This window comes from Lynx canadensis, chromosome B1 (assembly GCF_007474595.2).
Source record: "Lynx canadensis isolate LIC74 chromosome B1, mLynCan4.pri.v2, whole genome shotgun sequence".
NCBI classification, from domain to species: domain Eukaryota; kingdom Metazoa; phylum Chordata; class Mammalia; order Carnivora; family Felidae; genus Lynx; species Lynx canadensis.
Genome location: NC_044306.2, coordinates 79,329,725 through 79,353,999, shown reverse-complemented (window position 1 = coordinate 79,353,999; position 24,275 = coordinate 79,329,725). Strand labels below are relative to the sequence as shown.

The window sequence follows — 24,275 nt, the reverse complement described above, 5'->3', positions numbered from 1 at the left end:
CCATGTCAATTATTCATTTAATTTGAAACCTTTACTTATGAAGACTTCTTTTTCAAAAGGGGAGGGTCTTTGCATAATTTGTATCCTCCCTCCACTGGTGCACAAGGCTTTGCTCCCTTCTCTGACTCTGGAATAAACAATTCTTCCTTTATTTAGAAACTTTCTTAGTCATGGTCTTGTCAAAGGAGAAGGCAGTGTAACACTGCTAACAATTATATTAAATAATTAAGTTTTGCTCAGTGAAATAGAACTGTGGCTTTGAATTTGAACTCTCTTACACACATACACGTGCACACACCCAGGTGTGCTATTGCCAGTACTGTACAAATAGAGAATCAGGAGCGCCTGAGTGGCTCAGCTGGTTAATTGTCTGACTCTTGATTTCAGCTCTGGTCATGATCTCATGGTTCGTGAGTTCAAGCCCCATGTCAGGCTCTGTGCTGACAGCCAGAAGCCTGCTTGGGATCTTTTTCTCCCCCTCTCTCTGTCCCACCCTGTGATCTTTCTCTCTCAAAATAAATAACCATTAAAAAAAAATAGAGAATCAAATAGTGTCATTTCCTTGTCACCTGAGCAACAGGAAGAGAGGGAAATCTCTCTCCTCGTGCTGCAGCAGCATGGTCAGCCTTTTTTCATTGCTAGCAGCATTCTGGTAACACCTGAGGCAAGGGTTTATGGTTCGCCAGGATCAATCATCCTCATGGTCACCTCACAGCAATCATTCCATCATCAAATACCTTTAATCCTTTTAGCGAATCAGAAAGTGGTTCAAACACATCCCAACACGTTTGTAACATTACCAATCTCCCCCGGTAAATGTGTAGCTGATGTGTGCACCAGGACCTGAAGTACCGTGGAAATGCTTTAGGACTGACTTAATTTTATTAACTCACTACCAGATAACTTTTGTGCTTCCTGCCCCATTCTGTGGAATGATCTTTACTGCCTATTTCCCTGCTTGATCTGGCCAACTTTTAGACTGTCATTTCCTTGAAGGTACATGCTATGTCTCAAAGGTTTGGGTGTCTCTGTATTTAAAAGTAAATTAGGGGCGCCTGGGTGGCGCAGTCGGTTAAGCGTCCGACTTCAGCCAGGTCACGATCTCGCGGTCCAGGAGTTCGAGCCCCGCGTCAGGCTCTGGGCTGATGGCTCGGAGCCTGGAGCCTGTTTCCGATTCTGTGTCTCCCTCTCTCTCTGCCCCTCCCCCGTTCATGCTCTGTCTCTCTCTGTCCCAAAAATAAATAAACGTTGAAAAAAAAAAAATTTAAAAGTAAATTAAGGGGAACCTGGGTGGCTCAGTCAGTTAAGGGACCAACTTCCGCTCAGGTCGTGATCTCATGGTTCGTGGGTTTGAGCCCCGCATTGGGCTCTCTGCTGTCAGCACAGAGTCTGCTTCGGGTACTCTGTCTCCCTCTCTCTATGCCCCTCCTCTGCTCTCTCTCTCTCTCTCAAAAATAAACAAACATAAAAAAAAAAGTAACAAGTAAATTAAAACTGCCTGATGGAAGGATTTTGGTGGTACAGAGACATGTTTCTGAGGAAATTCTAACAAAGTATGGGAAAAGGGGATGCAAAGGGGTGAATGTTTGGTGCTTGCTATGTGGCAAATGCCTTATGCAGTACCTGTGTTATTGCATTCAGTCCTAAAAATTCCCTATAAGGTGGATACTATTCCTGTTTTATAGTTGAAGAAACTGAGGGTGGAAAATTTAAGTGCCCAAGTTTACTGAGTGAAATGGTGGTGCCGCACCACAGGCCATCCCCAGGGGTTCCATTTCTGTGGTGGGCTCCTATTTTGGTCTCAGAACACTTCCCGAGGAGAAGCTGATTGGGAAGATGTAAACCAGAATCAAATGTGAAAGAAAGCGGCTGCCCAAATGGTGGACCGAGCCAAACTTGTGGCTGGCATTCTTCAGCGTGCGGTAAGAAATGCTGAAAATAGGTTTGCGTCGATCTCAAAACCACCTATAGTGTAATCACGATGGAAATTACCACTACCACAGCCCGGATGCAAAAGCACCCACTAATTAAATGAGCAATGAGAATCTCAAAATAATTTGCTAATAGTCTCGACTGCTTGCAGCAATATCTCTTTTGTTGGTGACTGTGTCACTGAAACTTAACGCCCTCTTCATGTAGAGCATGAAGTCTCCCCAATGTGCACGTGTAGCATTTACTGTATCACCAGATGTTCTGCTCCTCACCCCCCCTCGTCCCCCCACCTCGCAGAAGGAAAACCTTGGCTCCGAGAGAAAAGCCACTTCAGTTGTTGAGCATTCTCTCTGGAACCACAGAAGGCAATTATTCAACAACATGGCCCTCAGAGTGTTTCCTTTTGTCACACAGAGAACAGCCTCTAAGTGATACGCCAGTGCCTGCCCAGGTTCTTACCTGGATTTAACGATCGTCCGCAGAGACAAAAGCCTCCACACTTAAGTCTGCTCAGCTTACACTGAGGCAGACCCAACATTATGTTTTGGGAACTGCTAAACATGCGTGCCACTTTAATACAGCTCCAGGTTTCACTGCCTTCAAGATGCAACCGCGTGCCTCACGAAAACAACGCATTCCACAAGATGCCAGGGAAGATCCAAACGAGTCTGGGGAGCTGGAGCACGGTGCAGCTGTTTTTAATGTTCCTCGTTGCTAGTTTTCTGATCTGCAAAGACGCAGACCGGCCTAAAACTGAGCAGCTGCTCTGAGCTTGAAGCTTTCCTTCACCATGACGGTGGTGTGAAAAGTACTAGACAGTGAGTCAAGAGGGCTCAGGTGCACTGGCTACCTATGGACCCTCCAAAATCACTCTTGGGTCTCTGTCTCTTATGAAATAAAGATTCTCTGAAATCCCCCTCTCCCCCCCACAAGCCTTCCAGGACGCCTGCCTGGCACAGCTGACTCCTGTAACTTTTCAATTAGACTTATTATCAACTCAGAATAAACAGCAGTGAGTCCACATCCACAACTAATGGCACGCTCACCTCAGCGGAGCTCCCAAACACAATGCCTGTGTAGTGCCGTCTGGGTGCCCTGGGCAGACTACAAGCTCCTGGAGGTCAGGCTTTGGGTTTCTTCCCCTGAGTACGCTGCCTTGCACTTTCAAATATGAAAACATTTGTTGAGTAAGCGGAACATCTTCCCCCATCAAACAAATGGGATTCCTAAGGACAGGTATTCTATTCACACTTGCACCTGCGGTTCCAGAACAGGGTGGGGACTCACTGGCACAGGAAAGAATGCAACTCATGTGCTCTCCAAGGTTCTACTGCCCAGATGGCCAGTTCTGGTACCTGATTACTTTCTGCTGCATGCATATTGTGCTCCAGCCACCTGCCTAGAATCTCAGCTATCTGAGGGTTGGGTTGGTGTCATGTATTTATTTTGTATCCCCTGTAGCCCTGTCAATATTGCTAGGCACCAGGCCCCTTTTTTTCTAGTATATATGTTGAAATAAAGTTATCACAATAGTATGACCTTGAAACTAATAGAAAAAGGCCTCTAAAAAGTACTATTAATATCATTTAACATTTACTAACAGTTCTACACAAAGATCATAATATAATCCTTGACCTCTATGAATGAACAGAAGTTACCAATAAATTTATCAGAAATGTGCTTCTTTCACATAGAAAATTAGTCACCAGTCTTAGCAATAGCTAGAGAATGACTATTAATGATCAATTCTCTTTAGAAGAATAAGAAATCGGTATGCTTTACAAATACCACCCAAACATTTACAATGCAAAAATACATCTATTCCTAGCCGCCTGCCCACAGCTGCTTTCTTTGAAACATTCTTTGGGGAAAGATTGATGTTCAGGAGGATTATGATTCATTAAAGTTGCTGACCGATTCAAATAGCTGCCAACCTATTTTTTCAGAGAATGTTCCTTTCACTCACCTTGGCACCATTCTGCCAACACACGTGTGCACCATGTGGGAGAAATCCACATGTCCTGAGATCTATGGACATGTGTCCTGAGGGGTGGCATGCTATGCACGCTATTTAAGCAGAACTTTGATTTGATTCATAGGGTTCTTATTTGTGCGAACCTCAGGAACAAATGCTCTTTTTCCACAAGGTGACCAAAACTAGGCTTGAGCACAGAGCCAGTCATTGTGTAGCTCTTTGTTCCCTGGAAGAAAATTCCACAAATGTTGATTCACTAATTTACTCTAATGAAAAAGCTGTAGGCAGTCTCAAGTCTGAGTAAGCGTGAATGTTAGAAAGGTCCCTCTAGACTTACAATGCATTTTTCAATGTTCTGTCTAGAACAGGAATATAAATAGAGCGTTCAAGATGCTTCTGTTGGGCTACTTCTAAGAGCAGATATTTTTGATAATTTAAAACGAGGGTCTCAGAATTAAAATGACAGCAGTGATTCCCCAAAGAAAGTTCTCCTTCCAGCTATGGTGGAATAAGGAGGATTGGATTCACCCTTCCACAAGAAAAAAAAATGCTCTGAGAAATACATTAAAAAAATGGTTTTTAAGACACTCCATATCTGTCAATGAAGGAGAGTGATCTCTAGAAGACATCAGGAGAAAAGCTTTGTGACACTGGCCTGGGCCAAGACTTCTAAAAACAAGATTCATGAAAGAAAGAAACAATCACTTGGACTCTATAAAAAAAAATGGGAAACTGCTCTTCAAGAGACATTGTTAAGAAAACGAAGATAAGCCACAGACTGGGAGGAAATACTTGCAAATCATAAATCTGATAAAGGACCCGTATCTAGAACTTTTAAAACTCAACAATCAGAAAGCAATCCAACTTTTAAGAATGAGTGAAACAGCTGAATAGACAACTCACAGAAGATGACATAAAGATGGCAAATAAGCACACGAAAAGATCACTAATCATGAGGGAGATGCAAATTAAAACCACAGTGAGATACCACCACGTAGCTATTAGAATGGTTAAAATTAGAAGGACTAGCCATAACTGCCAGCAAGGAAGTGGAGTAGTCTGAACTCACACGTCTTAAGCGGATGTACAACTGGACAAGCACTTTGGAAGACAGTTTGTCAGTCTCATAAAAAATGAAAACACACATACCATATGACCCAGGCATTCTACTACTAGCTAGCTCTTCACCCAAGAAAAAGAAAGCAATGTCCATACAAGACTTGTACACAAATTTCAGTGCAGCTTTCTACGTTACAGTCCCTAATCTGGAAACAACCTAATGTCCATCAACAGGTGACCGGACTAGCAAACTGTGCAATATCTGTATGGTGGGATGAACTAGTGATACGTGCATTAGCATGGATGAATCTCAAAATAATTATGCTAAGTGAAGAAAGGCAGACAAAAAGAAAAAAAAGCACAGTACATACTGCATGATTCCATGTACGTGAGACTCGGGAATATAGAAGTCCAACTTGCCAGAAAGCAATACAGAAAGCAACTGGGGAGCAGGAGGTGGAAGTAAAGGTTAAAAAAGGGGCACAAGGAAATTTTTCGGGTAATAAATATGTTTGTTATCTTGATGGTGATGACAATTTCATGGGTGTATACTGTGTCACATTTCCCAAAGGCACGCTTTAAGAATGTTCAGTTTAGGGGCGCCTAGGGTGGCTCAGTCAGTTATGCGTCCGACTTTGGCTCAGGTCATGATCTCGCAGTTTGTAAGTCTGAGCCCCACGTTGGGTTCTGTGCTGACAGCTCAGAGCCTGGAGCCTGCTTCAGATTCTGTGTCTGCCTCTCAAAAATAAACATTTAAAAAAATGTTCACTTTACTGCGTATCAATTATACCTTGATTAAAAAAAATACTAAAAGGACCCTTTTTCCCTCGGGGAATTTTGCAGAAATTCATCAAGAAGGAACCACAAAAACCCATTCAGAGTCCACTAGAAAGGACTTTCAACAAAACTGACAGAAGAAAGAAACCAGGTACTACTGGTTCTTGTGCAGATGACCTGTCCTCCAGGCACTGTTTTTCTCTGTTCCCCATGTGAGTTGTGTTCTCTAGAGCTGTGTTTGCCATCATTTTCTCATCCTAAGATTTTCCATTAGGCCACGCTCTTTAGGCCACTGACAATTAGCAAAATTATCACTGAATTCACCTTGTGGGAATGTGACCCATCACATGAAAAGTTGAGAGAAAGCAAAATCAATGTGATATGTATGGAGTCTTTGGTGTAAAACACCGGAAAATGACATTCTTTATCAATCAAACCACAGAGACGCCACATTCCACTGGCATAAACAAAATTTTAAAGGATGACTCATTATTTCAATAGTAGTATTGTTATAATACCAGCCATGGAGCCTGGCAACATTTTTCTGAACGGAGAAATATCTGAATTCTTATACAAATCATATGGGCTGAACTTGGGCAATAACTTTTCCAGAAGAAAGTATGAAAACCTCACAAATATCAAAAACTAAATCAGCATGACTGTGTACAACTTTTTTTTTTGAGCCAGAACTAGAGAAAACTGCTCACAAAGTGAAACAAGAAGCATATTTCAAGTGACATAACAAAGCAAGTTATCCAAATCGATATTTTGTAGAAACTGCTAACAAACACCTCGACTACATCTATAATTGATTGATTTAGAAACAAGCTCAGAATTTACTTTCTGTATTTACGTAAGACAAGAAAGGTGACTCCTGTGAGGAATGAATATAGGATTCAAAATTTGGCAAAGATTGAGATGATCCCAGTTGGCCCTAGACCACTAATAATGTTTTGGGAAGATTGGGTTATTAGATTAACAGTTGTAGAAGATGGACGCTATTTGTGCAATGTTAAAGCAAACATTTTTATTAACCAAACATTTCCTAAATTGTAAGCAGAAATGTGAAACTTGATCTGACACCTGTAGCAAATCTGAGGGCTTTCCCTGGCCCAGGACACAGAGGTTTTGCCATTATGGTCCATAGTACTCTTACCCTGCTCAGAATGGAAAAGAGCCACACCCTTTACTTTAAATGAGGTTTGTTTCAAAGGTTATCTGAAGGAAATTTCCTTTCTAATCAGTTCTCACCTCTTGCTGCCTCCCACTGGATAATTTACCTCTATTCTTCCCAAAGCCCTAAGAACTCTTTCTCCCCTCTCCACTGTTTGGTCAACAGTGTGTGTGATTGTTGATCCTTCATTTAACAGGCACCAAGAGGCTCTACTTACGTCATGCATGGAGTCCAAAAGCTTGGTCAACTGGTAGAACCTTTGCCAGCTCTGCCCAGAGTTGTTGGGACACTTAGTTACCATCTTCCTCAGTTCTTTGATGTAATTTGTCCTCATTTCTTCAAATGCAGCCTGGCTTTTGAGGCCATCCTTTGGAACTGTGTTTAAGGAATACAGACATGTAAATTCCCAGGATGGGAAACAGCTCTAACAATGGTGTAGAATATTTTGGGGTTTTTAGGCTCATACTTTTAGATTGATACTGAATCGTAATTAATTGCACTTATAAATAAATATGGCAGTTGTCTATTGGTGAATTCTTGTCCACATCCATATATGAAAGAATAGTAGCTGCTATTTATTGGATGTATATTAATATACACCTTGCATATGTTAACTTGATCTTGACATCAATTTTATGACATAACCATTATTCTCATTTTACAGATGAGGAAATTGAAGACTGGAGGTTTAATCCTGCCCAAGAAACACAATAAATAAATGGCTAAGAAGGAAAAGAAACCTAGGTCAATTTCCAAAGCCTGCCTCATCGCCACAATGCTACACTGCCTTGTGCCCTGTCATCAAAGTTTCTTATGAACCCTAACTTGCAAGTACTTCATAGGTAAGAAAATACACTTTGATTTTCCAGGACAACTGGAAGAGCCACCAACAGTCTAAGCCGGGGCTAGAATTAGAAAGCAACATCTCCATATCCATATTCAAATATCAAAGACACTTGGGGATACTGGCCATCTACCAAGGGGGAGGCCAGGCATGCTGAGAAGTGCTTTCTATCTTCTTTTCAGGATCCTATGAGCAGTTGGGCATGGTCGCGTGGCCTTCCAGACAACCTGGTGGTGGTGCTGTGCACTGGTTTGCGTGTGCAAAGGAGTAACACAGCGGTGGCTCTGCGTGCAAGGCAGAATCGAAAACTTTTCGGAGAATAAGCCACGTTCACCTTATCTGTGATGATGTGGAAAATGAAGCATCACATTTTCTTTTGTGTGGTGGCTGGTGTTTACTTTTATTTGGGATTCAGGGCTTGGAAACATATCAAGTGTTTCTGTGACCTGCTGAAGGGAGATGCTTTGTCCCAGGACACACGTGAAAGCACTTTACAGAGGAAAGGCGCTCCTGTGCCTGGAAGGAGGTGTATGTAGGGCAGAGTGTAAACTAAAGTACTCCCTTTGAAAATCTACTTTCGTGTTTGCTTTCTTTCTACTATAGCCAATAGTGATATGCATGCTTTAACTTTGAAAAATGAAATCACTTAGGACTTTATTTTTAGGAGATGAAGATCTAAAGAAAATTCATCTTGTGAAATTAATGTTCTGAGTTTGAAACTGCTCTTATTTTCACTTCTTAATTATACAGCATGTTTGTTAATTTATCATAACTGGGATAAATAATAATTCACTTGGGTCATCAGCCCTTTAGAACAGCTAAGTACATTTTTGAGTATTATGAGGACCCTGGAAACCTGAAATACTGCTGCTTCCAAATTAAACCCTGGCTGTCCCGTACAAAAATATGGATTATCTTGCAAATTAAATTCACGTATTATGTTAACAGTCTTCTCGAGTTTAATTGTTGAGGCTTTGGTTTGTGGTTTATCTAAGTCTATTTTTGTGGGGAAAAAATAAATCCCTAATAGTAATTGCACAAATTCCCGAGACTGCCACAAGAGTGGCTGTGGGTTCAAATATTTGACATTCATGTCAAAAGTTAAATGCCATCCATTATATAACAAATAGTTTGTTTTCTTTAAAAATAAAGCCTTGTTTTAAAAGTATAAAAAATATGAAGGATGGTAATAACCAGGATGTTAATAGTCAAACTTTAGATCTACTTTCTACCAAACTTTTAATGTTAACTTAAAACTTTCTGAAAGAAACTGAATGTCTGCAAATACTTTGCAAACAGTGCCCACCCACAGGTTATCATTTATTTTTTTAAGTTATAAAATATTATGGAGTAAACCTTTTGCTTTTCAGTATAAATATTTATGGATAACATCCTATACATTAAAAAACTACCTAAAATTAGAATGGAGTGAATAAATTTCACTACTATATTTCACTACTATTTGGTATATCCACTAAAATCCACCAAGACCTTCATATGGATAGTCCTGTATCGGAAATTCTCAAGATTATAAACAACTTATGTCAAATATTACTTATATACTATCTGTAACTGAAATATATTGTACCAATTTCCCAGCCAGATTTTTTAGGAGTTGAAGCAAACCCACAAATAAGGAGAACTTAAGCAAAACCTCAAATTTTGGAGGTCGGCCCAGATTTTCTGAATTTACTTATTAAATACAGCAGGGCTGCTGGAAATCATCCAAAATCTATGGGCTGGAGAAGAGCAAAGAGACAATTGGGATAGAGGGTCGTCTGTTTTCCTCCATAAGCATTAAGAACACAAGATTCTCTCAATGTCATTGGTAAAGACATTCTTGATACACTGGACATTAGGTGTACAATTTAACATCCTAAATAAGAAGAACAATTTTCACACACTCTGTCATACATTAGCAAAATAAGCTTACTAAAGCCTGCAGCTCTATGATTCATACAATTCTTTACTTACGTTTTCTTGCCTTTTTATTTTGCTTTTCCAGCATCTACAAAACCCAGAATTGAAAGTATTGAGCTAGTTGGAAGCTAATAAATTAATTCGGGTAGCTACAAAATGGTATCAGAATTGATTAAAAACTGACTGATTAAATGGTATAAAAGGATAAGACACCAATTAAGATTGAGTAGTCAGGATTTGTAAAGAATTGGTATCATGAGCATTTTTTAGAAAAAAATACTTTATTTAAATTCTATCACCCATTTGATCTATCTATAGCTATATATTTATGTCTATATCTATATCTACATCTATATCAATCTAAAACATTTTTCAAGCCAGTAATGGTTAATGACCTTGCTTGGAAAGGGGAATAAAATCACGGTCACCGAACTTATAGATTCCAGTTATATTCCAAAAGGATAAATCAGGAACATCAGAAATCTCGAGGAAGGACAGAGCGGGGAGAAAGAGCCTGGTTCTACTGACCCTGCAGAGGAGGGTTGCAAACACAACCCTACAGGAGACTGCCTGAGTGTAATTAGTGAGGAATGGTAAGGCCTGCGGCAAACAGGAGAGAGCATGCCCTGCCCTGGGCGATCAAATTCAATGAAAATAAAACAAGACAAAAGGCCAAAAGCAACCTAAATTCCTGTGCAGGCCAAACAAAACACAGCTGTGAAGTGCTGGTCCCACCTCCCTACCAGGCTGCTGTTTTGCCCCCTTCCTGGGAGCCTGAGTCTGGCCCACTAACCGATCCACTCTTCCTGCCACGCTCCTATGCCACCAGCCTGCCTTTGCACCCTTTGCTCCCTGCTCTGGGGGCCAGCACGAACAACACTGGATGTGAAGTCCAAAGCCATGGGTTTGAGTTCTAATTCACAGAGGATACTGAACAAAAACACTTGTGTGCCTCCTTTTTGTTAACTTTAGAATGGGGCCATCAATCTCAGAGGGTTGTGTGAAGCATTAAACTAGATAATATACGAACACTTCAACAACTGCAAGGTGCTAACCATAGGGAAGCAGACGCTTATCCACAGTCGCTGTGGCATCCCCTCTTCCTGCTCGTCACTACTTGATTCAGGCTAACTCCTCCTCAGATCCAGTCCCTCTTTGCTGGAAACAACATCTCTTCTTACCCCGTCTGTCCTTGGCTAGTGATGCCACTTCCTCCCAAATGACTCTACTCAAAACTGCCCCTTCTCCCATGTCCCTGATTCATGGACCAAGGTGGCGGGGAGTGGTGCTGGGCAGGCACTGGATTCTCTTTTCTGCTTCCAGGTGGTCACTCAACAATCTCTCATCCCTTGAAGTCCATTCATTCGCCCTGGCATCCAGAACATTTCTGTTTCCCCAGCGGCCACAGCACTTGGCTTAGACATTTCTTCTCCATACTGTCTCCTGCCATCGCTCTCATCTGATGTAAACTTACTCAAGTTCTATCCCCTGAGTTTGAAAATGTCTGTGTCGCTGCCCAAGGAAGAAGTACTCAACATCTTTGCCAAGGCTAATCCTGTCCTGTGTTGTCTCTCTGGCACCTTATGTCATCAACCTCTCTTCTCTCATACTTGGTTCCAGAAGCCTAGAAAAGCTTCCCATCAATCTGCAAGTCCTTGGCCATCTGGCAGCTGCTCGATGTCTAATGGTCAACTCTAGTAGGCTTCTCTCTGAGCTCTCAAGTTTTCTCTTGGGGAAGCTTTGCTCTTAGTCATGCCCCTTTTGGAAACCAGTACTTGGATCCCAGTTTCTCTGCTTCTCTGACAGTCCCATCTCTGTCTTTTTGGTCCTGCCATCTTCCTTTCATGTAAGTCAACTGGATCATTCCTCTTCTTTCTGTGCCCCGGCAACCCCACTCCCCATTTTACTTTAGATGACAATTTTCTATGAGGATAATTCCACATTCATAGCTCAATCCCCAAATCTGTCTTCTGAGTTCCAGTCCCCAATTCTCCTTATCTTTTGACCTATTAGGATACATCTGAAAATTAACCCATTTGAAACAGAACTCAGTTTATAAAACTCCAGCAAATCTTCTCTGAGTCCCAACATAAACATGTTCCTCTTAATGGTATGACTGCCGTCTTAGTCATTTCTCCATGCTCAAAACCTGTGTCACTTCTGATCCATATCCTTTTTATTTCCTCTTCTAGTCGGCTGCCAGTTCTGCAGTGTTTCTTGAATCCATTTGCTCCTGTCCATCATACCATCATCATTTAGGTCATTATTTCAACAGCTCACAGCAGGTCTCTGTGCTTCTAAGCTGGCTAAATTCTCTTTGCTTCTCGGCCTCCCCTTAACTTTGCCCTTTAATCTAGTCTAGCGCCAGATACATCTTCATAAAAACACAAAACACAGCTTAAGTCACGTCATCCCACTGCTCAAAGTCTGTGGTGTTGCACTCCTCCGCCCACCCAATAAGGTCAGGTGGCTTCTACAGGCATTGAATATTCTGGTCCAACCTACACCCCAACCTTATTCCCCACTCCTCTCCAACCAAATATAGCCTGATACCCCTTGAAAAATTAATTAAATTAATACAGAAATAAGATAGAAATTTAGAACTTAATTGGCAAAACAACTTTTCCAAAACTAAGTTCTATTGCCTGGATATGCTTTCCCACATTTCCACAATCCCTCACATCATCCCCTCATGGGAATGCCATCTCAGACCTCATATCCAATTCATTATCCTTGCCAAGTTCTCCAAGATTCAGCTTCACCGTGACTCGCTCCTTGGTCCCCAGAACAAAACATGCTTCTCCCTTTTTTGAGCCATCACGACATTCTTTTATCTTCTATAATGATTGGAGTATCCCTTTCTGCAGTGTATTAAAATTATCTTTGAATCTATCTTCTAGTAAAACTCTCTTGAGGGCAGAAACTGCACCTTATTCACTCCTGTAGTTCCTGATCTGCCTAATCCTCCCATGCATATATAACAGAAACTTAATATATATTTAGTAGTTAGGTGGATGAAGGAATATGCTCCTTCTTTACCCAAAGCTTCATACTCTCCATGTAACTTAGTTCATTCACTAAAGACCAAAGCCCCTCTCCCACCTCCTCAGAAAATTTTTTATACCTACTACTTGACACTGTAAACAGGCTAATCTCCTAAAGGTAAGATTATTGAATAATATAGAAAAAGGGCCCAAGCGGACATCAGCTTACTTGTGCTTAGCAGCAGCAACACTTTCATTATGGTGTATTCTTCAAAGGTAAGCTGCAGTCGAACAAACTGAAGGCTGATTTGGTGCATCCCCTGGCACAATTCGTACATGGCGGACTGATGCATCTTCTCTCTGCAAAGGAAATGAAGAAAATGTCTGAGAATACAAGGTTCATGATCAAACCCAGACTGGTGGCCCAAGGCAGCTTAATAAGAGATCTGACTCAGAGTTTTCCTTTGGAAAGGCTTCAACATGGAGCAGATACGTATTTGAAAGACAAGTTAGATTTCACACCGATTGGCAAACTGCTTCTAGGCCAACACTGCCATCCCATTTACTAGTACCCTGCAACCATGTATCAGAAGCACTGAAACCAAACTTTTTCGAAGGGTGGCATTATATAATTTTATGTCAAGAGTAAGGATGACTGTGTTGTGTTATATAGCAGAGAGGCCATTGTGATGTGGGGTAAAGCCCACAAACTTCTGTTCCTTTTGAGATACCAAGTGCTTATTAGCATTTTGATAAACTGTATTAGAGGCTGTGAACACAGGACAGTGATGATCAGTCCTGTCTCCACATGGACCATCCTCATGGAGGTCATGAAACACGACGGTTAACTGTTTGCAGCAGTACATTCCAAAAGGAAACTGGACAAAATTTTTAAATGTGGGAACCTTGAGTAGAATCTTTCTGATAAAGGCAAAAAGCAAGATGGGGGTTTGGGGCAATATATGCACATTTTCATGGAAACAACCAATCTTCTCCCTCCACCAAATCCAAATGTTTCCCTAAACATCTACATTATGTAACAACAGAAGTCACCATTGTCCCTTTCCATGAGAAGTAAGCAAAGCATCAGTTCATTTTTAAGATTTTTCTTTCTCAAAGTCATAAATCTTTCGGGAGGGCCTGGGTAACTATTGCTTTATGATGACCAGAACTTAATAACTGAAAAAGAGACTATTAGTGAAAAATGCGAACAGACTTGACAAAGGCCAAAGAAACAGAAAAAAAAAGGTCAATGATGGCTGATAGATTTCCAAGGGTGACTGATGGCAGGTAGGAGTCTGTGGGACAGCAACATTGCGATACAGCTCCCAGGATGCATTCCTGGGTTCCCCTCACTGGCAGAAACCCTTTGATCTCAACTCTGAAAGCCACCTGCACAGAACCCAAAATGGAACACAGAACATTTTCTCTCCATTATTATTATATGTCTTTTGTCTCCCAGAAGCTGGAAGATATTCTTAATTAAATAGATGTTTCAAACACACACACACACACACACACACACACACACACACACACAAATAGCAGGAGCCTAGGCATCCACTATCCAGAACTAACAATGTAAATAAATGCTAATGTTTTTTTGTCATATTTACTTCAGATCTTTAAAAATTAAACATGGCGGAGTTACAGCCTGCTCTGTCTTCCTTCTGGTTCCCATTCATCTTCCTTCAAGAAGGGCACTCGCGCACGTTGGGGGATCTACTGTTTCCTCTCAGATGTGCATATTTTACTACCACATGTATGTATCTGTAAAAACAGCATACAGTACCTGATTTGTTTTATGTAAATTTGAGATTAGATATACACATTCTTCTGCAACTTATTTTCATTCAATGTTGTAATTCTGAGATGCATCTATTTTAATACAGGTAACTGTAATTTAATTCATTGACACTGGTGCAAGTTTTGTTTGTTTGAATATATTACAATTTACTTATCCATCCCACTGCCAATGGCCACTTGGGTTGTTTCCTCTTTATCACTATCACGGATGATGCCCAAGGTATACCTTGTGCATTAATCTAGGATACACAATGACAGCAGAATTGCTGAGTCATAGATCAGCACACATCTGCTGCTTCCATTCCAACCAGTAAGAGATAAGAATTTCCTTTTATTCCACATCCCTGGCAATACTTTTCATTATCTAATTTAAAATTTGTTGCCAACTGATGGGGGTTGAAAGGATAGCCCCATTGGTGCTTTTACTTGCATTCCCATTAACACCAGTCCGCTGAACATTTTTCAAATGCTTTTTGACCATTTGGGTTTCTTGTTTGGTGACGTGTCTCTCCATATCTTTATCCATGTTACTGTTAAGCTTTTTCCCTTTCTATCACTAAGCAACACTACCTTTATTCTTAGTATTTTTTTTTGCCTTAAATTTTTTTTCTGATATTAATTTTGTTTCTTCCTTTCTCCTTTCCTGTCTCTTATTTTCTTCTGCTCTCTCTTTAGAATTTCCCTGGTAGACCCTAATTATATTTCACATGTCTCTTACCAACACCAAAAAAAAAAAAAAAAAAAAAAAAAAGGATTTAAAAAATCTGAGAGGGGCGCCTGGGTGGCGCAGTCGGTTAAGCGTCCGACTTCAGCCAGGTCACGATCTCGCGGTCCGGGAGTTCGAGCCCCGCGTCAGGCTCTGGGCTGATGGCTCGGAGCCTGGAGCCTGTTTCTGATTCTGTGTCTCCCTCTCTCTCTGCCCCTCCCCCGTTCATGCTCTGTCTCTCTCTGTCCCAAAAATAAATAAACGTTGAAAAAAAAAAAAAATCTGAGAGTCTGTGTATTTTAACAACTTAATCTGTTTTCCTTTATCAAGGTTACTGATGTTTTACGATTTTTTTTTTTTTTATCACTCTAACTTTCCTCTTTTCTCTCTTTCTTGCCACTTTCCTTCCTTTTACTGAATTGATCCGGCTTAAAAAAAAAAAAAAAATCCCCCTTTGCAGGGTGCCTGGGTGGCTCAGTTGGTTAAGCGGTTATTCAGATTTCACCTCAGGTCATGATTTCACAGCTCGTGGGTTCAAGCCCTGGACGGGACAGGCTCTGTGCTGACAGCTCGGAGTGTGGGGCCTGCTTCGGATTCTGTGTCTCCCTCTCTCTCTGCCCTCCCCCCCACAACCTTGTGCTCTCTATCAAAAATAAACATTAAAAAAAAAAAAAATCCCCCTGTGCTCCAGGAATGGATTCAGAAGGTACACATTTTATTTTTACTCTTTAATTATCATGTTGTGAATTTGTATACTTAAAAATTGAAAGTTAATCCATAGCTTTTCCATGAGAAACACACAAACAAGTAGAATACCTTTGGTCTACTGCTTCTAGTCCTCCATGTTACTGCTCTTTAGAATTTACATTACACCGTTTTTCACATTTCCCCTGAAATCAGCCCATCTCTCTTCACACCCACATGCCCGTCTGTCTCATTTTGATGTGTTTCTTTGGTCCCCATTGTTCCCTGTACTTCACTCCATCCTTCTGGGTTCAATTTCTTACATATTAAAGAATATTTTCTCATAATTCTTTCAACAGCGGTCAATCACTGAAAGTTCAAGTCTTTCAGTCTTGATTTGTCTGAAAATGCCTTTATTTTACTTTCATTCTTTAAAAAGTTAGAGGAGCACCTGGGTGGCTCAGTCAGTTAAGCATCCGACTTCAGCTCAGGTCATGATCTCCCGGTTTGTGAGTTTGAGCCCCTTGTGGGGCTCTGTGCTGACAGCTCAGACCCTGGAGCCTGCTTCGGATTGTGTCTCCCTCTCTCTCTGCCCCTCCTCTGCTCAGGCTCTGTGTCTGTCTCTCAATAAGAAATAAATGTTAAAAAAAATTAAAAAATTAGAGATTTTCCAGCTTGATACTTTCCCTCAATACTCTGAAGATAGTATTCCACTGTAGCTGGGCCTTAATAGCAGCTGCTTTGGGGAGATTTCTTGTTAGGCTAGTTGTCATTCTAATGCAGGTAGCCTCCATTTTCTCTCTGGTAACTTACCAAAAACTCCATTTATTTGATGCCTGCAGTTTCATTATGAAGGATCTAAGTCCTGCTCAGGACTCAATATCCTTATTTGATTTGAAGATGTAGGTATTTCTTCAGTTCCAAAATGTCCTTCTACGTTGTTTCTTCAAGTATCACCCCTATCCCTTTCCTGTTACTTTTTCTCTTTGGACTCCTATTCACAGGGCCTTGGATCTTCTCACTATGTCTTCCATATCAACCTCCCTCTCATATTTCTATCTTTTTATCTCTCTGGACTGTAACTAGGCGGTTTTCTCAGATTCACTTTCTAACTATACATATTTTTTGTGTGTCTGATATGTTTAATGTCTACAGTTTTAAATGACAACATTTTTCATGTCTAGATGCCTAGAAATAACTACTTAGTTCTTCCTCAAACGTCTGTTATTTTCCATAAGGTACTTCTTACCTTGTGGTTATTATATATTCTTTCCCTAAATTACACCTTTACTTACTACATCCCTGAATACTTTTAACATGTGTGTTTCCTAGTTGCCTTCAGATTTTTTGGTGGTGGTGTTCAATTTTCTGGGATGCTAATATGCATGTCTGAGCACTGTTCTGGCCTGGGTGAATCCTCGGGGCATTGCCTTGTGGAAGGGACTCTGAGGGAAGTTTCAGCACTTATAACTGTTGGGGGTATAAACATTTCACTTGTTTTGGACCAGCTTTTATGCTAATGTCTTAGCTTACATGCTCTTTGCAAGACTTGTGTAGTTTAAATTTAGACTCCACATTTGATGTGATACAGGCTTGTGTTTCTTATGTCTTTCAGCTTCCCTGCCATGTCCCTGGGCTGGCTGGCTGGTGTGTTGAGTTTTACTGTCCTTATTTTTTTTTTTTTTTTTTTATAATTTTTTTTTTCCAACGTTTATTTATTTTTGGGACAGAGAGAGACAGAGCATGAACGGGGGAGGGGCAGAGAGAGAGGGAGACACAGAATCGGAAACAGGCTCCAGGCTCTGAGCCATCAGCCCAGAGCCCGACGCGGGGCTCGAACTCACGGACCGCGAGATCGTGACCTGGCTGAAGTCGGACGCTTAACCGACTGCGCCACCCAGGCGCCCCTTACTGTCCTTATTAGTAGACAGTGAAATCTCTGCAGAGCTGTGGCTTTATACAAGAGCTTCCACTTTAGGCTCCAGCCTTGCCAGAGTCTATGTTCTTGTCTCCTGTTCGTGTCCTAATATCCACCCCCCCTGTCGAAAGCATTCATCTACATCCACTAGTCTGTGCGCCAACTATAGCTTTGGGTCCAAGTTAAACCACTCGGACTGTGAATTCCCTCTTCTTGCACCTGTTTGTTCCCCCTTTTAAGCTTGCCTATATATCTAAGACTTTTTTTACTTAAAAATTTTTTTTGAATGTTTCTTCATTTTTGAAAGACAGAGAGAGACAGAGCACAAGCAGGGGTGGGGTGGAGAGAGAGGTGGGGGGGGGGGGACACAGAATCCAAAGCAGGCTCCAGGCTCCAGGCTCCGAGCTGTCAGCACGGAGCCCGACGCGGGGCTCGAACTCACAAACTGCGAGATCATGACCTGAGCTGAAGTGAGATGTTCAACTGACTGAGCTACCCAGGCGCCCCTCTAAGACTTTCTTTTTTAAATGCAGAATTTCTATGTGCTTAGAGAAAAAAAAAAGGCTCAATTCAGTTCCCCCATTATGATGATTATGATTCTTAAAGGCAGGATCCATGTCTGGCTAACCTTTCTGAATATTAAATAGAATATGAGAGCCAAGTGTCATGTGTCAATCTTTGCTCAATGTATGTTCTATGAATGAATGAGAGAGAGAAGGAAAGAAAAAAGTGAAGACAACCAAATGAAGATTTGCATATGATGATGCTATTAGAGCAAGATGATACTGAAAACTTACACAAAGGAAGATCAAATGTCTAGTAAGATAGATATGGCATTTGTGAAGTTCTTCAAAACTTTCTAAAAAAGAAAGAGGAGAGATTTAGGTTGTACAATGGGGTGGAGTGGATTACAAATCAGGATATCCATGGAATACAGCACAACATGCATTTGACACTATACAAGTTAAAAAGCAGACTCTATGCATTTGATTCCTCAGGCCACCTTGTGTTGGAGACAGCACAGCCATCCTTGGCTTCACCTCAGGAGGGTCAGGAGATGTGCAGCCCATGAGCCCTTCCGGGTGCTGGCTTTGTGAGTCTGCGATGGTTCTGTTTCTGAGACCCAGACTTACTGCATGTCAAACTGGGATACTAATAACAATTTCAACCTTGCAGAAATGTAGGAATCAATTATATGGGAATTCTTTTTTAACCTTTTAAAAATTTTTATTAATTTTTGAGAGAGAAAGAGAGAGAGAGAGCATGAGTGGGGAAGGGCAGAGAGAGGGAGGGAGACACAGAACCCGAAGCAGGCTCCAGGCTGTGAGCTGTCAGCACAGAGCCTGATGCAGGGCTCAAACCCACAAACTGTGCCGAGGTCAGACACTGAACCGACTGAGCCACCCTGGTGCCCCTGGAAATTCTTAAATTATAAAGTACTGTGCAACTCTTATATTCTTTTGTTTTTTTGGTATAAGAAAACAAAATGCTTTCTGAGAGACCCAAGATCATTTTGCCTAAAACAAACCAAGCAATAATCAAATTTTTAAAATGACTTTATAGGAAAATAATATTGTATTATCATGATTATTTCTACATGTAGGTTGATAATGCAGAAAAACCAGAGAGAGTGCCGATTTTCAGGAAGGTGAAAGGAACGTGCCTGGAGAAGAACATGAGGACTAAACACCTCCGTGTTCAAGTGCTTCTGTTCTCAGATGTGTTGACAAAACATCCATGCACAGATTTAAGGGTAAAGAGAGACCTCAGATTCTACCAGAAGACAGATTAGAAGATCAATGTGTGCACACCTAAAGAAAGCATTTATTTTTATTTTTATTTTTTTGCCCTTTCAGTCTGAACAGCATCTCCTTAACTCCTTCTTGAGGTATTATTATTACCTGAATAACCTCCGTGGTCTTCGTAGCTGTCATGCATGGGCTGCCTACTGTACACCAAGGCTAAACTTATTCTTGCCAATTCTCATGATGCCCTGTGAAGAATGATCCTCATGCTCATGATAAGGAAATGCAGGTACACGATGCAGCCCGGAGCCAACCCCAGGTTTTCCATCTCAAACTCAGGCCGTTTATCTCTCTCCGCACTTGCCAGTGGCCCAACAGTTTTTAGCTGTTTTCTCCAGAGCATCTCTTCACAACTATGAAGAGATATTTGGTACCTCATATGTTTTGTTATTATATACGCTCATTTGTTTACCCTTTGCCCTCCATTATGTGGGAAGATTTTGTGTTTACAAATGCCGCTGCTGTTTCCACTGCATGAAATTGAGTTCTCAAATGAAGAGTACCAGGTACTCAATATAGCTTGAAATCTCAAGAAAATAGGCCATCTTGAAAACACATTTTACAGCACATCATTTTTGCACAATTAGATTAAATGCACAGAAATGTACATCCACAGAAGCTGAAACAAGGACAATCTTTTTGGCACGATACTGGTATTAATTTTACAATATTACTTCACAGAAGTACTCTTTGCTACGTGCTTTTATTCATTTTATAATCTTACCTCATTTTCAGTAATGTAAAAATACATGAGCAACTTTGGGGAAAAGACAAAATTTGTATAATGCTCCTAAAACATAAAAGTAAATGCAAAAGTCACCCTTGAACACTGAACCAATACAAAGGCAGTAAGAGATTACTGAAGTCGGCAACATCCTTGTACTAAAGTGAATGTCAGGACTGAATAACTGACAGCCTTCTCCACAGTGGGCACATGTCATCCGTTTATAAACATCTCATTTGCAGAACAGAATGAACTCTATTTTTGGATAAATAAATACAATAACCAAAATGGGCATAGAGACCCTGTTCCGATTCCAAAGACCTTGGGATAAAATCTACAAGAATAATCGTTCTAAAATATTTTTTAAAAAACACTTCAAAAAGATAAAAGAAATATTTCAATAGTTTTGCAAACTTGTAATTTTCTCAAACTAAGAAACCAATTTTATTCAGAGCTATAACTTCATCTGGTTCTCTCTTAGAACGTCCATAAAATCATATGGTCATTTGGAAATAGTTTTAAAATATTAAAATAATCTAATGTCTCCAAACCTGATTAATAACTTGGAACAAAAGTGAATAATTCAAGAGTTAGAAAATATTTTTTTCCTGGCTTTTTGAGAGAATTTGAGGTTGAAAATGGAATTTACTTTCATGATAACAGTGGGAATTAGAAAAAGTCCCATTATAATCAGAGTATTAAAGACATTCACAATTTAAATGATTCATATGCCAGTTCCTGCTTTTAATTTAGTAAATAATCGGAACAACTTTTGTGTCTATAGGACCCATGCCTTCTTGCCATTATTATGTTAACAGTATTGCCTTATTTTACATTATGAGGATAGTCCTTTGAACCTATTGGCCACTGGCCATTAAGGAACACTCTTGTTTTGGTATTCAAGTATCGGTTTACCAAGACACTACTAAAAAAGTATATGAAAAGCTTAGTCATTCAGTTATCTGGAGGTCTATCTGGAGGCAGCTGATTTGGGAAATTATTGGCCCAAACTAAATGCAATCCTGGAATCATATTTATCTTCTGTTCTGTTACAGGTAAATATTTGATAAGCCCAAGCTACAAAACATTCCAAACTATGGGCATCTGCAGAATTCAGGAGCTCTAAGTATTAGCCCGAATGTCTCCTGTGACTTCTCATGCTGTGGCTATCTACAGACAGAACACAAGCTAACTTCTACTTAAAGAATCTTTGCAGAAATTTAAAGCAAGGTCTGAAAGAGACATTTGTACACCCGTGTTCACAGCAGCATTATTCATAATACCCAAAATGTGGAAGCAGTCCAAGTGTCCCTAGACAGATGAATGGGTGAACAGAATGTGCTATTTTCATATAATGGAATATTATTCGGCCTTAAAAAGGAAGGATATTCTGACAGATGCTACAACATGAATGAACCTCGATGATATTCTGTTAGGTAAATAAGCCAGTCACAGAAAGTCAAATACTGTGTGATTCCACTCATATAAGGTATGTGGAGCAGTCAAACTCATAGGAACAGAACGTAGAACGGCTATTCCCAGGGTCTGGAGGAAGGAAGGAACGAGGACTTATTTACCTAATGTGTGAATATACTTAACATTAGTGAACTATAGAGTTAAAAAGGGTTATGTTGGTAAATTTTATGAGTATTTTTATCACAATTGAAAATATTTCTATTAGAAACAAAAAGGCTTCTCTGCAGCCCATGATCCTATCTGCTGTACTTTGATTGAGATTAAGAAACTAGGATGTGCATTAATTATGTAGCTTCTCTTAGGGTTCGGGCTTTTCATTCATTCTTCTTTTATAATATATAAACTAATCTCTTTTCTTCTCGGTTTCTGCTACTTGCCTTTCACCTTTTTGTGTCTTGATGGATTTTTAATCTTACTGTATGTACTTTTACTGCAGGCTGTGCTAAATGTTTTTTAAAAGCAGTAAGAGTGAAAATTCTTTAATAAACCATAATTTCAGAAAGTCAGTCAGAAACACTTTCTCAAAGGTCTGTCTGTTGTAGTTCTGGTACCCTGAGGGAGAAGGGAAAATACAACTACCTTTATCACTCTTTTCTCTTTCCAAGAATTTACATTTCATAAACATAATCCCTTCACATTGGCTGATTTTATAAATGCCAAAGCATAAAAGGTCCCCAGCTCTTTCAACTACAGGAGTCTATGAAAGGTACAGTGACATTTTTTAACTTACAATTCTTTAGCAATATTGCACTAAAGTGTACCCTGGTCACCTAAATACCTTTCAGGGGTGTCAAACATCACTTTATTTAGTAAGGAGCTACAAAAAGAAACTTTTCACGTTAGCCCATGGATTAAGCAACAGGCAACTCTCATCACTTCGAAGGCGCGTGTTCTCCTGGATAATCATCTGTGGTTGATTTTTGTATGTGTGTAGATCCCCAATTACACCAGTGCTAAATAAATATCTGGTAGCCACTGAGAACAGGTAAATCCAATGGATTTCACACACTGTGAGTTGCTCGTAAAATATAGATACCAACAACACCCAGCAAGGCTCATTCAGGGCCAGGCTCCCTGGAGCCTCAAGACTTCACAAGCAAGTTTGCTAACATTGCTCTTACTTCTGTAAGTTGCCCCTAGGAATGTGTGTGTGTATTACATTGTAATACTGTCAGTCTTACACAGAGAGTGAAATTTCAGTGGTGTGGTGCACGCACAATCACAGCCGATCTGAAAGACCAGACCTTACATCTGATGCTGCAGACCACATTATTATGTCCAAATAAATGTAACATCGTGTTAAGCAGTCAGTGTTAACAGATGGTCCCTGTCTTAGGCTTGTTATTTCCCTAAAAAATAACATGCAGAAACAGGTTCCCCCCCCAACCTTAATTAAAATAAAAATGAACTCAATTTGAAGATCCAAATTATTCCAGTGTATGATATACATTTTTTTTTCATAGTCTTACCAGATTTTTCCTTAACCGATGAACAAGATGTATCCATAAAAGGACCATTAGGCTAGCTGCAGTTCTGATGTCTGTTATAGTATTTACGTCATTTATTTACAGCCAGGGCAGAACTTAGTCACTTTGGTCTAGGAATTGCTGGAGAATGTTGCTTTTCTGGACTAGTGAGCCAGAGAGTGGTATCCCAGTGGTCTTTATGACATTCATCAATTCTCTATTAATTGTACATGGCCAACTCTAGTAAGAGTTAAAAGCTAACTCAGTGTTTTGTTTGTCACCTTAAGTGACGTTCCAGAAGGGATGTGTTTTTCTAGAAGTACCCTTGAACCTAAGCATCACAAATGGCCACTGACTTCAACAGACGTTACACAGATCAAATCATATTTGACAATCTAAAAACTGAGAAAGGGCTTGGCTACATGACCATAATTTGCCACTGACAGTCCTAGAAATCATGAAAAAAATTCTTTTCACCATATATTTTAGGTACAGTTTTTTGTAAAACACTCTTTTGTACCTTAGGTTTTAAAATACTTACATAGCACAATTTCTTTTGGTACAAGGACACATATTTGTGGTACAGGAAAGAAAACAGGAAGCTATAACCCACTGTGAAAATTTCCTCTTACCTGCTATATTAAGGTTAAAATACCCAATAGCATGCTTAGAACCTCATGAGCACTTAATAAAATGCAAACCATGTTAAGAGTTAACACCTCAATTGCTCGACACATAGAGAGCATACAAAAAAACCAATATTCTCTGGTAAAGGATTTTTTTTTAAATTATCAAAGTCTCATTTTTGTAGGATGTAGACTTTAACACTAAATTTCTGCAGATTTAATGATATGCAGACCACAGATGTTCCAACAGAAGACAGAAAACCTTCAGTGAGCTATTACTGCCTCAAACCGGGACACTTCAGGTATAGACTTAAAGACATGGCTTACTTTCAATAAACAACCACAGTTTCCTCACTTGTGAAAAGGAGCCGTAAAAAGGCTAGATTCCTCCTTGATAAC

At 40.2% G+C, this 24,275-nt stretch overlaps 1 protein-coding gene across 1 annotated transcript in view; it reads right to left on the bottom strand.

The window, feature by feature from the left end:
• The window catches only part of NR3C2 (nuclear receptor subfamily 3 group C member 2), a 349,492-nt gene that overhangs the window by 29,701 nt on the left and 295,516 nt on the right, over window positions 1-24,275 (bottom strand). Inside the window, exons 7-8 of the mRNA XM_030312947.2 lie at window positions 12,895-13,025; window positions 7,135-7,292 (exon numbers count right to left, since the gene is read on the bottom strand). Of these exons, the coding sequence (XP_030168807.1) occupies window positions 7,135-7,292; window positions 12,895-13,025 (289 nt within the window). The remainder of the gene's footprint in view (window positions 1-7,134; window positions 7,293-12,894; window positions 13,026-24,275) is intronic.